A 16,971-nucleotide genomic window follows, 5' to 3' on the forward strand; every position below is an offset into this window, starting at 1 on the left:
GCCCGATCGAGGCGGTCGACGACCAGGAGCCTGGCTCTGAGAGAGAGAGAGAGATGCTGTTTAGCTTTGGTGGTGTTCCTCCAGGAATCCGCTGTCAGTCAGTCAGTCAGGGGATGGTGTCAAGTGGGAGCCGAAAACGTGACTGCAACGCAACGCAGCTCAACGCAACGCAACAACAGCAAGCGCGGAGGGGGCCAAAGGGACAGAGAATATCGGTAAAAACGAGCAACAATCAGGAAGAGAAAAAAAAAACAGTGAAAGATGATGGTGGGGCGCAACTGCACGGAAAAGAGGCCAAGCCACTTGGGCCCGATGTCCAGACCAGGGGAGCCTGGGGGAGGCCAGGCGGGGCATTCAGGTGCGCGCTAGCCGAATGCGGCATTAGCGAGTGACAACCCCCGTCCTGGCAGTCACCAGTCGAGCAGAAAACAGAAAGAACTGCACGACCGGCGACTGCCAACTGAGATGAGTTTTAGGGCGGCAGCAACAGCGCAGGCACCACGAGACTGGTGACTGCCCACCTTTCCTGCCTTTTTACCTAGGTATCTATCTGCAAGGCACAGGAACGATAGGCAGGCACAGGCAGGTACGATCAGTTCGTGGTTTCTGTTTCCAATTCGGAGAGCAGCACCTAATACCAAGTATGCAGAAGGAAAGAACACGCCCAGCCAGCACCAGCACCTGGCACTGGCAGTCACGCTTGCCAAAGTCACATCCAACTCGCATCCACACCGGACGCAGGGACCATCGTGCTGCCCAGCCTGCCCTGTGCTGCCACCTGCCCTGCCCTGCGAGATGCGGGCTGTCACGGCTGTCCACTGGCAACTGCCCACCCACCGCCGACTGCACGCCTCGCCTCAGTCACAATTCCCGGTCCACCTGTTCCACTTCACTGTGAAAGGGTTGCTGGTGGATGACTTCTCGCTCCTCGCAACCTTCGATATGCCCCGTTGAAGCGACAACTGCCCCCAAAAAACAAGCAGCAACTTGAACGAACCCAAAGATAGCAGCAAGATTTTAGTTGCGTCATATTACGAGTTCGAACTCTGCGTGGTGGATGAAGCCACGGCAGGTTTTGTGAAACCACTCGAAGACATTTGAGATCTTGTCAAACCGACAAGCCACGCCAGAACCAAAGGAAAGGCCCGTCTGTTCCGAACTCGGTTCCAGCCGTTTTCTCCGTGGCATTGCGTCTGCAGATACAACGTAGCTCCTGCAGCTTGCAGTAGTTGACGTCGGCAAATGGGACGCAGTCTGCACGCGGGCAGACCGTTTCCTGCTTTACGTCTGATCTAACTTCCATCACGCAGGAGTGAACAGGTATCGGAGATTTTGATTGTCAATCGGTTTTCAGCTGGCGTGTCGTTCATCGCGTCCGCAACTCAGCAGCCGGGCGAGCCGTTCCTGGGTGGCGGCAACGTCAGCCAACTGTAAGCAGTTCGTGATCTTACATTCGTTGGATGTCTTGCTGGAATTCATCGGTCGTCACTCCCTAGTCATTCTGGCACACTCGCCCCAAACTGTTTCTTGCACAGAAGCGTGATTTAGCCCAGTACCGTAGCCTCAAGTGACGATGCTGACTCTTCGCTGCGCCCATGACTTGAGGCCTCTGCGACGGCTTGGGCCATTTTACCCCGCAAGTCCGCAAGGAATATGAGAAATTACCCTGATTCTCGTCTTCCGGTCCTTTGGAAGCTTGTCTACTGACGCTCAAGGGTGTGCCCTGATCGGTGTTTGCTCTGCTATCACCGCACGGTGCAAAACTGCAGTTCAATGACATTGCTCAACCTTATTATCTGTCGCTTCCTAGTCCGCAGTGATTTCAACTCGGAACTTCCGAAGCGTTCAATTACTCTGACTCTCATCATGCGTCACCCTCGGTCATATGAACCGATAACGAACTTGCTTCAACATATCGTGGTTGTGGTCTGAAATCGTGACAGTGGTTCTACTCGTGAAATGTTCTCATCGCTAACAGTTTCGCTTCATTACAGCATGCTCATGCTTCTATGGGTATCAACTCGCGTCTGCTCAAAGGCAAGTGGCCGTCCGTTTCATGAAATACAACAATCCCTCTTCTCGATGCTCAATTGCCGTCAAATATATGGTCAGGTCGTTCAGATTCCGGTACGGGCGAAATCCCATTCTGCCTCCCCTTCGCCGTGGTATTCGTATCCGACGTCACAAGCCCCTTCGTGAAACTCCCAGGCTGGTCGCTCAGGTGGTGACAATCGCAGGAATTCATCTTCGTAAACGCCAATAACTTATTCAGCACCGTAAACTCGACCTTGAGCTTGATGCTGTACACCAACGGCTTGCTCGTCGTCTGGAACACAAAGTTGTTCGTGTACTCCAGCACCACCAGCCCAACATCCAGCAGGAACACCAGCACGAACAGGCTCAGCAGGTACCACGATATCAACCTCGCCGAGCGCGTCTTGAACGCGAATAGCGGCCGCAGGTTGTACCACCCCTGCCGCGCAAAGATCCCCGTCAGCAACGTCTCCTGCAGCGTGAACACCACGATGGACACCTTCTCGTACACCCCGTACCGCTCGATCCACGCCGCCTGCGCGTCCCGCGGCGTCGCCCAGCAGAGCACCCACAGCACCGCCATCGGCACGTGTATCGCGCACCCGTCCGTCACGATGAGCGCCAGCACGAGGCGCGTCCAGGTGCGGTTGTACACGACGAGGTGCAGGCGCGACCACAGCACGACGGACTGGCCGGTGACCATGGCGCACCAGGCGGCGACGGCGAAGGCGCCGGGGACGACGGTGCCGCTGCGGCGGAGGTAGCGGACCAGCGAGACGATGGCGTGCACGAAGATGCCGGAGTTGGCGACCAGCATGGCCCAGAAGTAGCGGCCGCGGCGCTGGCGGAAGGTGGTGAAGATGAGGACGTAGATCTCGACGGCGTTGTAGATGCCCGCGGTCGCGAGGGCGGTGATGGCCATGGCCTCTTCGCGGGAGAGGTCGATGGAGCCTTTGATGTTTTCTGCCATTTTTCTGCCTTGCCTGCCTCCGAGCGGAGCGGCAGCGGCGGCGGACCCGCGGAGGGTTGCGGACGTGTGGGATGGTGATTGGGGGTGTGGAGGTTGCGATGCGGATGGCTTCGGCGGGATGGGGCTCTCGGTGGCGGGGTGTTCGGACGTGATGTTTCTTTTCGGCTGGTTTGTGTCGTTTGGTTTTCGTTCCCGCTCACCCCCTTTGGAGGGCAGACCCGCGGCTCAGGTATATAATGCCGTCGTGATGGATATGTAAGCCAAGATAGCCTGCCAAGAATCTTGGGCTTCGGTTTCGTGAACAGCCCATCGGGTGGGATACGGGAGCAAGCTTTCACAGACGGCCGGCGCTGGTAAGACAGAGTGTGGAGGAGATAGGGCAGAATGGATCCCACGGGTGACCCGTTCCATCCTATAAGGCCCCAGAGGATGATATTTCCTGCCCGTCTGACCTTGACGGGGACCCCAGGGGCTGCAAGGTTGGTTCATGACATTATAGTTCCCGGTAAGGCATTAGTCGGAATTTAGGTTTTGCAAGACTCAGTTTGTTGAAACACTATTGGAGAGCAGCGTCGTGTACATACCTCTTACTTCAGCAATTGATGTGTCCAATTCTTACGAATAGAGAAACAGCCTCGGTGCGATGCTGGTCAATGACTCGCCGGCTTACCCCAAGGCGGTAGAGTTGTCGTCCATCTTCCCAGCACGCAGGGCAGAGTTCGTTGGTCTTTGCTCGGGAGCCAATGGGGCTCAAGCCTAGAGGGGTTGGACGCTGGGATGATGTTAGTTGGTCGAGATGCTCTCTCGTGCGGAGGAAGCGAGAGATAGGATCTGTTGGGTCGCGATTGGGATGGAGTGATGTGATGAAGTCGGGCAGCTAACCTAATCTTGAGGTTGCTCAAGTCGTCACCTGCTGACTGAACCTAGTAGCCGACATCAAAGTCCTAAATCGTGTTAGAGGGCGGACGTGTTCGGGACTGTTTTTCCGAGTTGATTAGAAAGTGGTCATTGGCGCCTCATTTAAACGCCGCTGCTCGATGTGAAAGACATCGGTATAACTGAAAGAGACACAAGCGAAGCTTCGGATTCAGGACGTCGGAAGATGCGGTCGGCTTTTGTGTTGTTCCCTATTTCTTCTCATCTACTGTACAGCAAGATTCTAAACGTATGCAGGGCACGCATACCCATCTGTGTCATCAGTAAATCCAAAGAGGTGAAAGTCTATCGACAAGTGCCTTGAGGAGATGCGGTCGGCGTTGGAAATCCGGGGGCGGGTCCCTTCCGGTCGATGATGTGTCATTGGTTGCTCCACACTGCCGAAGACGTGGAGTTCAAGAACGGGCGAGGAGAAAGTCTGCAAAGGACGGGAAGGTACTGGGCGGCCGTGACTCGGCTCCGGACTGCTACCATGATCTCTTGCGGCAGATGTGGTCCGGCATGCGCCGCACTCTAGCCCAGATGGGACATCAACTCCGCGGGTGAGGCCAAATTTAACATGCATAAAACATGGGAGACATCACATCATTCGGCTCCCACATGATGCTTAACTATTCTTTCTTTCATCTTCACCACCCCAACTCTAAATTCGGCAGGCAATGCTGCTGGGGTCGCAGTAATCTTCGCATTTTTTATTTTCACGCACAAAATGGGTAATTGGGGTACTTCTATTTCTTCCTCGTCCTCCTCTGCGTCCTCCAACGTAGATCAAGACCTCATTCTCTGGACAGAGGATCTAGATTTTGAAGAAGATCCAGTGTATACCAAGCAAGCAATCGCCTCACAAATTTCCAACAACATCGTCCCGGGAATGTACGACTCCCACCCGAAGCCGTACTGCATCTGGTACTACCTCGGCAGCGAGGACACCTACCGGCGCCTAGCCCGGCGCTATCCGGAGATGCGGTACCACGTCGGCCGGGCCTGCGCCGCGGCCGGCTACGCCAAGCTCTATTTCGAGCTCAACCTCCTCCCGGACATATCCATCGCCGAAGAGGCGCGGGATGCGCGGGACGCGGGGGCGCCCGACGTCGATGTCGCGGGTGCGGATGCAATTTTCAGGGCCATTGTCGAGCAGCCTGTGAGGTATGCTGTCATGGACGACTACACCTGCACGGTCAATCTGGAGAACCCGGAGAGGAGGATCAGGGTCGGGTTGAACGGGGACACGGCGTTGAGATCGGGTTTGTTTGCGGATGTGGAGAAGTTGACGCCGGCGGATTGGAGTCAGGGGCTGATGTGGTTTGACATAACCGGAGAGGGCGTCGGGGTTAATCCTGACATGGCGAGGCTGCCGCGAGAGTTTGCGTGGTTGCTGTATGAGCCGTTGCCTGTGGATCTGCCGACGGCAAGGAAGGATGTGTTGATTTTGATGGCCGCATGGGAAGGGAATGTGGATCGCTACGTGAGGCTGCGGAGGCCTGTTCTTGCGGAGAAGAGGGAGTCTTTGGCGGTGATGAGGGGGATCCAGCATAGTACGACGTTTGCAAAGTGGTGGGCGGTTCACGAGGAGGAGATGGGCAGGATGGGATGTTATGGGAGAAAAATCCGAAGAGCCGTCACAGCGAGGTTTATCATGGATAACGACCTATCTCGAGTTGGACCTGAGGCGGTGGACAGGGAAGACGTGGCGGATCTGATTTGGCACCCAAAGATTCCCGAAGAAAATACCCTGAGAGAACTCCTTATCCGACGGCCGAACGCCAAAATGCAGGTCATCATGGCTGCCATTGCGGGACAATACACCGGGACTTACTTGGAGTTGAAGCCTTATATCTCGGATAGGAGCCTACAACGCCATGCAATGGATTGCGGCGTTGATCTGACATTGTCCGAGACCAATGGCTCAGGCTTTCCGCAGCTTCAGTTGAGTCCTCGCTGCCAAGAACGATCAAGGGACTTACCGGGGGGCTTGGACGGCAACTTCTGGTTCGATGATGGAGGTGGTCAATATGGATACGCCTGGACAAAAGGATACAACAGGATTGCCGAGGAAATGGCAAGATGGGAACTGTACGTCTGCGCCCCTGACGGACTAAGAGAGCAAGCAGCGGTCGCCGGAGGTACTGAACTTTACTGGGAGTGGAACATGATCGACACTTGGAGGGACTCTTTGCCTTGGAATCGTAGAGACGAAGGCAAGGAGGGTAGCAAACAGTAGCCCCCCCAATCAAATGCTTTTGCTATGTTAAAAAAGATACGATTTCACAAATCACGCGTCGGGAAGGCTGGTTGTATGCCATGGTAGACAACGATGCTTGCCGTTCATGTTAGAGAACGATTGGCTCCTATCGATCAAAGTTTAGATACAGATCGGTGTGCGTTTTGCTTTGAGTCTAGCCCGGCGACGAAGAAGTTTAAATTGTGTGATGACAACACCCCGAGACCAGACGAACCCCTGCATGGCACAGAGTTAGCAACCTGCATCATAACCTTGTCGTGGGTCTTGGTTATGACTCGGTTCTAAATAAGCGCTTATTTGTGGTTTGGCGTAGTATTAGTTGCATGCCTACAGACGCTGTTCTGCAGGCTGACCTCGAGTGTTTCAACAATTTCTGTGACATTTTCTCAATCCATACTGGTAAGCAGCTCGGAAGCTCATCGACACCTCCGTCAAATCATGGCTCGTATCCAATAGCTCTTGAGCTTTGCACAAACGCCAAAGGCCCAGCTCGAGATAGCAGAGCGCTGGGCTGGCCCGAAACCTTCGGGTCCTCCCCAATGAAGTTGCTCGGAAACCCGGGATCAAACGGCCTCACAGCCTCCAACCGGCGCACTTGGTCCTCCGTCAGCCTGATCTTCAGCGCCTGTATGTTATCCTCCAAGTATTTCACCTTCCTCCCACCCACGAGCGGGAAGACGTTTGGCGTTTTGCTCAACACGTACGCGAGCGCAATCGCTGTGACGGACTCGATGCCGTGTTCTGCGGCCACCTCGGCCAGAACCTCGCTCATGCGCACCTCCTCAGCGGTCTGGTTCTCCGTCATGTCGCCGCTGAAGAGGCTGCGCAGGCTCTCGCCCCACTTCTTGCGTTCATCGAGCTCCTTTTTGCTCTGGAATTTGCCCGCGCCGAGAACGTCCCAGGGAGCCAGGGCCATGCCAAAGTGGCGGGCCATCGGGATGATCTCGCGCTCAAAGTCGCGGTTCATGACGTTCCACCGGCCTTGGTAGATGCAGAAGGGTGTCTTGCCCTGCAGACTGGCGTAGGTGTTTGCCGCGCCCACGATCCATGCCGGGGTATCAGAAATTCCGAGGTAGAGGACTTTGCCCTGGTCGACGAGCGCATGCATGCTGTCCATCACCTCTTCTATCGATGTAGTGTGGTCCCACCAGTGAAGGTACAAGATATCGATCCAGTCGGTCTGCAACTTGGCCAAGGAATCGCGGACGCTCATGTGTAGACTGCGGCGATGGTTCCCGCAATGATTGGGCGTCTTTCCTTTCCCGAGAGCATGAGATCTGTACTCGGAGGTGAACTTGGTTGCGATGACGAGCTGGTCTCTGTTACCCCTCAGCTTCATCCACTCGCCTAACCAGGCCTCGGACTGCTCGTTTTGGTAATCGTTGGCCGTATCGATGAAGTTCCCGCCCGCAGCGACGAAAGCGTCAAGAAGCTCAAAGGCCTGCTCCTTGTTCATGCTGCCCATGAAGCTTGACCAGGCGTCGCCGATCGACATACCGCCCAGTTGGAGCGGTGATACCCGGAGACCGCATTTGGGCGAAAGAATGCGGTATCGACCGAGTTCAGTGGGGGGTTCCGGGGGAGCGAAGTCCATGGTAGAGGTATACACGGTTCAGTTGGAATCGAATTGATCGTGGGAGGTTGAGGGATGTAGGGGGGGTACAGTTTTCCACTTTTGCTATTTTCTGGAAATGTTCCTGCTGAGTGATGATGGGAGATAAACCCAAAGGAAAGATATCGGTTTAAGTAATGTCAAGACCCGAAACCGAGCTGTTGACCATTGTCTGGCGTGTTGGCTTTGCTTCTCCATCAGGCAAAGTGTCAGGTGGAGACGGATGGCGGTAACCGGGCTTAAACCAAGTTAAGTCCAGATTCTCGCTGATACCTGCTCTGAACTTACTCTAGAGTCTGAGAAGCGTGTCTTTGAGCTAGACTGTATCTACGTTCGACATACGGGCCTGCCTACCGAGTGCATGAAAGGGGAATTGAGGGTGATTGCCACGTACAGCTATTCTCACGGCCGGAAGTCAGGATACAGTCCAATCAGTAGTGACTGGGTATCAAAAGTTTGATTGTCTACCAAAGATATATGGTTACAAAATAAGTACAGTCTAGATCAATAATCTATAGAGCGGTCGGTTGCCCAAATCCACCTCCGCCTTGATTGAGTGAGGCGTTGTCGTTGGATTGATGTACGACGCAGGCCAGAATTCTGTGACGCGTCGTTCGTCATGGCTTGCAATACCGAAGTTAGGCGCTGCGTTCTTTTTAGATGGTGCAGAAGACGGTGACACCGCCCTCAGCAGCTCCGTTCTGCGTCATCTGGATGTAGGTCGCAGGAGGGGAGCTGCTACCAGCGGGGCAGTTCCATTGGTTCTTGAACTGGGCAGGTGGTGGTGTGTTGTTAAGTTCTGAGACCTTCTTGCCAGTGCAGTATGTGTTTGTGTTGGCCTGTCGGCAAGGGTTGGGGCAAGCCTCATCGCATGATTGAGGCACAGGCTGAGGCAGCGCGAAGGCGACGGACGCCGCAGAGAGAAGAATGAGTGAGAGCTGCATTGTGAAGTTGAAAAATGAAGGTGATGTTAAGATGCCGGTAATGTGCGGAACGAACGGTAGAGTTAAGAAGGCGAATAGTTCCAGCAGATTACATGTTCGATCAGTGATTAGAATTCGTTTATATATGTAATGGACAGGTCTTATTACTACCGTCTATCCAAATTTCAGAGACGGATACCCAAGATGGCCACAGCATCGCTGACGAGTCAGTCAATCCATGGTCAATCAATCTGTCACCCCGTCTGAAGCTAAGCACACAGCCACGATTAATATTTTAAGCATCATTCGCCGTCCGTGCATGAGGGACTCTTTTCCGTGTTTTCCGAAAGACCCAGCAGTACGGAACTGGGGTCAATGACAGCTTACTGCCAAAGAGTATGGGGGGTCTTAAGGCTCCAGGCGGGAGGGCTAGCCTGTCGCCTGCCTCATCGGTATGGAGGACGACACTTTGATCTCGTGGTTGCTGTCCAGCTAGTGTTCATCACCACATGTGTGTTAGAAGAGCATAAATGGGATTACGCCCAGCACGGGGCCTAGCTTGGCTCTGTAGAGTTCGTCTGATAAAGTTACAGACTATATTAAAGGGCAATATTTCTGGTCAGGTTCAAACTGCATCAGCTTATCCATGACTCGCCCTACGGGCGTATGTAGGAGTCATGACAGGGTGCTGCGACTCTGGAGAAGCCCGGCTCGGCCCCAGCACAATTAGATCCCGTGCGGGATCAATCCGGAACCCGAATTCTAAGGCGGGTTCTAACAAGCATTCGTAGGGCTGCATTGTCGCGTGTACTTTGCAGTGTAATACGTACTGGGAATCGTTGCTTAATAGGAAACGCTTGCTATATCACAGGCACCGATCTCTTGCGTAAGCTTAACTTACCGTCTGCGTATTAAATAGGGCTTAGGGTCAGATTCTGGACTCGTGGCTATAGCCATGGAAAGGATGTATCCAGCCATATAAGCAAAATCGAAAGGTTTTGATGTCCTGTTGTGGAGATGCTACGGACGTTGCGCAGGTTTTGACTTGCTGTCGCAAACTGAATGAATTGATGTCTACTGCAGTTGGTGAGTGCGGCCAAGCCCATGCTGTATCTTCATCGATGAGATTGTTATTCTTCTGCCAATTTGGATCAACAATTATTCGAAAATGAGAGCTTTCATTATCGGTTGTTCCACGCTGTTCAGCCAATGTTTATCCGATTGATATGTGGGATTGGCTTGATGGAGGCAAGGCGGGCTTAGGGGCGTTTAATTCCAGGTAATTGCTGACATGTCTTGTCCAGACTTTTTCTGGACCTTGAAGCTTGGGTCTTCAGCTGCGTTATAATATTTGCCGGCGTATTTGAGTATTCCAACATCTAGACATTGTCGCTAGATGTTATCAAACTTTTAAGGCACGACAACATGGGCTTTCTCTACTCTCAGCTTTTCGTCGAACCAAAAGCTCCAACGACCCTCTTCACGGACCAGGTCATCATCGTGACAGGCTCCAATGTTGGCCTCGGATACGAAGCGGCTCGACACTTTGTCCGCCTCAATGCCGCCCGCGTGATTCTCGCCGTGAGGAACGTGGAGGCCGGACACAAAGCCAAGGAAACGATCGAGCAGTCAACGGGCCGACAGGGTGTTTGTGAGGTATGGGAGGTAGACTTGGCCTCGTACGACTCAGTACGGGTATTTTCAGCACGAGCTTCACAGCTTCCTCGTCTGGATGTGTTGATGGCAAATGCGGGCATTGCGACGACGCATTTCACTGCAGCAGAGGGACACGAAGGCAGCATCACCGTCAATGTCATCAGCACCTTTCTACTGGCGTTCCTGTTGGTGCCCGTTTTGAAGAGAACAGCAAAGACTTATTCTGATGCCACGCCTCACTTGTCTGTGGTAACCAGCGAAGTCCATGCCTGGACTGACTTGCCGGAATGGAAAACGGAAAACACTTTCAGAAGTTTGGATGACGAGACGAAAGCGGACATGAACATGCGATACCCAGCCACGAAGCTTCTTCAAATTTTGGTGACTCGCGAGCTGGCTTTGAGGTTGGAAGGCTCAGGCGTTGTGGTCAATATGCTGCAACCTGGGATGTGTCACTCAGAGTTGACTCGCGAGGACGGATGGATGGCAAGTATGCTGAAGTTGGTACTGGCTCGGTCTACTGAGGTGGGCAGTCGGACGCTTGTTGCAGCAGCGTCAGCGGGGATTGAGAGCCACGGAATCTACATGAGAGACGGCGAGGTTGACAACGAGGCGATGTCGCCGTTTGTGAGGAGCGATGATGGAGCGATAGCGCAGGAGAAAGTGTGGGGAGAGTTGACTCGCATCCTCGAGGATATTTCTCCGGGCGCAACAGCGTTCTGAACTTTGTGTTTGTGGAGCTTCATCATAGTATCGACTTGTAGCTAGAAGAAACCACTTTAGCTGGGTAGTTATTAGCGCGGACAAGTTCCCTCCCAAAAGCTCGGTTTCGCATTGCTTCTCGTTGCCTTGATCTAATTCCAGAAGGAATTTAGACAATAACTCCGGCCAACCCACACATACGCCGGCGGCAGCGATGGAGGGAACACCTGTCACGGTCTATGAACCGATATGAAGCTTCGGCTAGAACCTCGACTATGGAATACTTTGGAAGGTTACAGAATATCGTGGAAGGTTATGAGAACCTTGTCGGCCCTTACTCAATGGAAGCTTCTGGAAGAAGACTCACATGTATTTAAAGATGAGAAGGGCACCACTCTTTCCCAGAATAGTTCTTCTTTCCTCCAGCTTGGAATGCTCGTAGTAGTAGGCTAGACCAATGGCACCGACCTTGTCCTAGACCCTTACAAAGGTATACTATAAACTATAGAATAGTAATCGTATAAGGATAACTAAGATTTAAACTAGTTTTATACTTACTTTGAACTTTAATAAAGCTTAATAGAGAATATTTAGTAGTAGCCTTAAGTTACTTAAACTACTTAACATAAGTGCTATTAAATAACTTGAAATACAGATTATATATATAATTTATAACATCCTAACTATAATTTCTAACTTTAGAAGAGAATCTATTAATATAAAGCTAATCCTTGTTAATAAAGTCCTCTAATAATTATAACTTAAGCCTATAATATATATAGTAGCTACTTATACTAATAGATAAGCTCTATAAACATAAATTATTACTTTTAACAAGATACTCTTAGTTAAACGTTTTACTTTATTGGGTAGTAATTATATTATTAAGCTTAAACTAAAGATAATCATTAATTAGTACTTAAAATACTTTAACTAATATAGACTTAAACTATATAAAAAGAACTAATATTATTATAATTTTAGTTTTAAAAAAAGCTTATAAAAACTACTATCTCCTAACTTAATATACTAATTACAAAGGAGATTATAAGAGTATTAATAACAAGTACTTACTAAAGCTTAAGAGAGATTATAATAAATTATATATCTTATTAAAACCTAAAGGAGGAATATTATCTAGAAGAATATAGAAGCTAAAAACTTTATAGAAGAGATTAACACTATAAGACCCCTTACATAATAAATATAATATACTTTACTAATTAAAATATAAAACTATAACTACTTTTTGCTACTAGTTAAAAAAGTAGAGTTTAATATGTTTAAAGCCTTAAGAGAAAGTTACTCTAAAGGTAGTACTACCTCTACCCTTATAAAGGTTAAAACCTTAATTACTTTATTACTAGATAAATAGAGAATCTATAATATTTTAAGTAAGTATTACTAGATATTTAGAGATATATAGCCTTATACTATTATATAGATATAAAGCTGATACTAACCTAATATTTATATAAAAGCCCTAAGTCTCTACATATACTAACCTTAATAAAAGGCTAAATAAAACTTATATTATGACTAAATACTTACTATATAGCTTACAACTTACTTAAATATGCTATAATAATTGTCTATAAGTCTTAATACATATAGAAAACTTATACTAATTCCTTAGTATAACTTGTATTACACCTTAGCTATATTAAGATATAATAAGACTTACCATTGATAATATTCTCTAATTTAATATCTATAAAGATAGTAATAAACTATATATCCTAACTACACTTAAGTAATAGACCCTACTAGCTAAGTTACTTATAATAAGGGACTTTAATACTATATACCTAGTATAATAGCTAGGCGCTAAGCTAAATATAAGAGCGTTATAGTTCTAACGCTAAATTAAATAGTATAACCTTATAATAGTAAATACCTTTAAGAAGCAAATATATAATACTAGACATATTTCTAACTTTATTATAATGAGCCTACTACTAATTGAAATGTAAATATTAAGCTACTAATGTATAGACTTTAATTACTTTATACTTATTATAGTAGTTTCTAGTATACTAAATCTTAGCGCTAAACTATAGATAGCTAATATACTTAAATACTACTTACTTAGAGATTATACTATATATTTAATAGAAGAGATTAAAAACCTTATATAAGTTTTTAATTTATCTCTAGAAACTAAGGATAATCTTAATAAGCTTATAAGAGATATCCTCACCATTTTCTATATTATATTAGAAGTAGCTAGAAAAAAGAAAATCTATAAAATATTTTTATCTACTAGTAGAATAATAAATACTATAACGTTTAGAAAGATTATTATATATTAAAAAAAGGGATAAAGATTTAGAAGAAACTAAAGAACTTTAAAAGCTTTTTTATAAAATTATTTATAAAGCTAAGCTTAGTTATATAGTAAACTAAAGTTATAAAAGAAATTAAAAATAATAAGGGCCTCTTTAAGATTATAAGTTAAGTAAAATGAAAAACTTGATTTAAATCTCCTTTTCTATAGAATAGAGAAAACTATATTTATATACTTACTAAGAAAACATACTTCTTATAGAGTAAACTCCTTAAATAAACTACTAAATATATTAAGGTTAACCTTAATATACTAATAGTATTATAGTAAGTTATTCCTTAAGATAATACTATTTTATAAAAAGAGGTTTAATCTACTATACTTAAAGTAGGTAATACTATACTAAGAGTTAATGAAATCATAATAATAATATTTTAAGTAGTATAGCTATACTTATAACACGCTATTACTATATTTTGCTAGTAGTATATAGAAATTAAATATCACTTTAAAATCTTCTATAATACTAAAGTAGTTATAATACTAAAGATGAATAGAGATACTAATACTTTAAAGGGATAGCGCCTAATTTCACTACTATTAATAATTAATAAAGGTCTTAAAAGACTTTAAGTAAAACGAATAGCTAGTACTATAGTCTAATGTAAGGTTTTATACTTATAAGTTATAAAAGTATTACTAAAGAGATCTAAGATAGATATAGTTAGCTTATTTATATATAATATTAAAGTAGTAATAGATAAGTAACTAATATACACCTTAATTATAATAGATATTTGAGGAGCGTTTAATTTAGTAGTTTATACCTACTTCTATCTATATATAAGAAAATAAAGCTAACTACTAAATCTAATCAGATAGGTTAAGTCTTTTCTAACTTAAAGATAAGCTAAAGTATACTTTAAAAGCTATACTATAAAGATAAAGTTACTGAAGTATAAGCTACTATAAAGCTTACTTATCTCTTTTATCCTCTATTTTATCTATATATCTTTACTTTATAAAATTAAGCCTTAAAGTATAAATTTAGTTATACTAATAAGTATAGAACCCTCTATATTACGAAAACCCTAGAGAAAAACTATAACGCTATATAAAAACTTTTAAACTAAATTATAGCTTTTAGAGAGTATTGTGGTATATACTTTAACCTTATTAAAACTAAAGTATAATACTTTTTCTAATAGAGGGAAGTTTATAATGTTATAATTATATATAAAGAGTATATAATTACTTTAAAGCTTATTATAAAATAGCCTAAAGTTTAGTTTAATAGTAAATTAAGCTATAAGTATTATATTAAAGACAAAGTAAATATAGCTTAAGTAATTACAACTATATTAAAAGCTTAAATAAGGTTTATATTAATATACTACCTTATACTACAAGGAAAATAATATATATAGTGCACAGGGTTGGTAGGAGCAATGTTGCAACTCGTACTTCCTTTCTCAAATGAGAATCCTCAGATGAGGAAGGAAGGTTTCTTGTTCATCTCAGCTGCATCTACATGTCCTTTTATCTTCGACCCTGATGTCCTATCCCTTGATATCCTATCCCTTGATGTCTTACTCAGTGCCGAACACATCCGAGAGCATCCCATGTGACAGGCCTAGCCTGTTACATATAGTAGCTATTTCTAAAGCTCTATTTAGTATAGAGATATAATACCTTAAATTACCTAAACCTATAGTAAAGTAAAAGAGTAGAATCTAGCTAAAAGTATAGTATAGCCTATAAAACTAAGTAAATAAACTTTAAATAGTGCTTAATACTACTATAAGAGGATGTATATTAACTTAGAAAACTATGCTAATTCCTATAGTTACTTATATACAAATTTAGTATACTACTAATAGAACACCTCTTTAACTTAGTTTAATAGAAGTCCTTCTTAAAACTTAGACCTTTAGATAAAAACTACTTACTAATTACTTGAATAGCTAGCTATAAACTATAGAAACATAAAGGTAATACTATATAACTTCTTAATCTTATAAACTTCTTACTAGAGATTATTAACTTCCTTAGAGTAATTTTCTACTTATAGGTATATAGTAATAAACCTTACCTATCAAAGCTAAGTAAAGAAAAAGCTACTATAAAATATTAGGAATAGCTAGAGATACTTAATAATAACTAATTAGTTACTTATATAGATAGCTTATAACTATAACTTATATAAATAAAATATAGCTATACTATATTTTATAAAAGTAAGGTTATCTATATAAGCTATTACTTATTATTAAATATAGAGGTATATAATACTAAAGTAGAAGCTACTAAAGCTAAATTATAAGTTACTTTATAGCTGAACCTAATAAATAGTATTATAATATACCTTAATAATAAAATAGTAATATATTACCTTAGAAAGCTTTTACTACTTCTTTATAAAAAGCTATACTTAACTTTAGAAAGATTACAATAATAGTAATAATATTAATTTAAGTCTAATAGGTTTTAAGATATAAAGATATTAAAAGAAATAAGCTAGTAGATAAACTTATACAAAAGGGAGTAAATACTAAATAAAAAGATCTTTTTAACTATATAGCTACTTTTAGCTATATAAAGAGACTTACTAAGAGATTATAAGCTTATATATATAATATATAATAAGCTATAAATAGCTTAGTAAGCTATAATAAACTAACGTTATTTATTAATTTAAAGCTAACTTTTAAAATATAGATACTATACTATTAAAACTTATATTAACTTATTAAAGCTGAAAGTAGCTGTAGAGACTTTATTACTTATTATAAATATTTCTAATATAAAGATATAGAGCTTTACTACTCTTATAGTAAATATAACATACTAATATATTTACTCGTCTATAGAAAGAATAAATATAAAGTACTTTAGTTTCACTAATATAAATTTATATTAAAATAACTTAGTAAAAGCTAAGAGAAGTTTATGAAAGGTATATTACTACTATAGTAATAAAATTATATACTATATAATATAGCTACTTTATGTAAACTACTTAATACCTTGAACTCTTATATAAAGCTTAAACTAGCTAAATATAACTAGATTTATTAGTTACTATATAAACCTATTTCCCTTTACTTTAATAAGCGAAAGTAAATAGAGAATATATATATTAATACCAAATATTTTTCTTCTCTATATATTATATATAGTATAAGAAAGTATCCCCTACTTACTCTATATAATATATAAAACACTAAGACTATTATTTTTAAAGCGTTTAACGTACTATAGCTTAAAAAGAATTAATATATTAATATCTTATAGATCTACTATTAGAATACGCTATATGATATAAAAATAAGATAAATTAAAATAGTAAGACTTTAAGTTTAACTTTAACTTTACTTTACTTTACTTTATTTTATTATTCTACCTTAATCTATATACTCACTTAGAATAGATAGACACTAGAGCGTCTTTTACTTAGTTCTAAGGCTCCTGTCACGGTCTATGGACCGGTGTTCGGCCTTCGGCAAGACCCTCAGCCACGACTCATTGGACCCACCAAATCCAATGGCGTATTTGCTAGAAGGTTCCAGGAATATCGACAAGGTCAATGGCAAGGTTATAAGAATGCCC

The 16,971-nt window shown here is 43.8% G+C and overlaps 5 protein-coding genes across 5 annotated transcripts; 2 read left to right on the forward strand and 3 right to left on the reverse strand.

Moving 5' to 3' along the window:
* Positions 1-2,086: 2,086 nt before the first annotated feature.
* COL26b_012096 (uncharacterized protein) lies at positions 2,087-3,004 on the reverse strand (the record flags this gene model as incomplete). Its single annotated transcript, XM_053184748.1, has 1 exon — positions 2,087-3,004. The coding sequence occupies one exon, from the start codon at positions 3,002-3,004 to the stop codon at positions 2,087-2,089; it is 918 nt and encodes a 305-aa protein (XP_053031327.1).
* A 1,645-nt stretch (positions 3,005-4,649) lies between these two features.
* Positions 4,650-6,161, forward strand: COL26b_012097 (uncharacterized protein; the record flags this gene model as incomplete). Its single annotated transcript, XM_053184749.1, has 2 exons — positions 4,650-4,653; positions 4,708-6,161. The coding sequence occupies 2 exons, from the start codon at positions 4,650-4,652 to the stop codon at positions 6,159-6,161; spliced, it is 1,458 nt and encodes a 485-aa protein (XP_053031328.1).
* A 457-nt stretch (positions 6,162-6,618) lies between these two features.
* AAD14_3 (putative aryl-alcohol dehydrogenase aad14) lies at positions 6,619-7,776 on the reverse strand (the record flags this gene model as incomplete). The annotated part of the gene is made up of 1 exon (XM_053184750.1): positions 6,619-7,776. One exon carries the CDS (start codon positions 7,774-7,776, stop codon positions 6,619-6,621), a length of 1,158 nt encoding a protein of 385 aa, XP_053031329.1.
* Positions 7,777-8,450: 674 nt separating this feature from the next.
* On the reverse strand, positions 8,451-8,738 carry COL26b_012099 (uncharacterized protein; the record flags this gene model as incomplete). Its single annotated transcript, XM_053184751.1, has 1 exon — positions 8,451-8,738. The coding sequence occupies one exon, from the start codon at positions 8,736-8,738 to the stop codon at positions 8,451-8,453; it is 288 nt and encodes a 95-aa protein (XP_053031330.1).
* A 1,404-nt stretch (positions 8,739-10,142) lies between these two features.
* COL26b_012100 (uncharacterized protein) lies at positions 10,143-10,458 on the forward strand (the record flags this gene model as incomplete). Its single annotated transcript, XM_053184752.1, has 2 exons — positions 10,143-10,364; positions 10,423-10,458. 2 exons carry the CDS (start codon positions 10,143-10,145, stop codon positions 10,456-10,458), a joined length of 258 nt encoding a protein of 85 aa, XP_053031331.1.
* Positions 10,459-16,971: the final 6,513 nt, after the last annotated feature.

The sequence above is a fragment of the Colletotrichum chrysophilum genome, assembly GCF_026319265.1.
Source record: "Colletotrichum chrysophilum strain AFK26 chromosome Unknown scaffold_162, whole genome shotgun sequence".
In the NCBI taxonomy this organism is placed as follows: domain Eukaryota; kingdom Fungi; phylum Ascomycota; class Sordariomycetes; order Glomerellales; family Glomerellaceae; genus Colletotrichum; species Colletotrichum chrysophilum.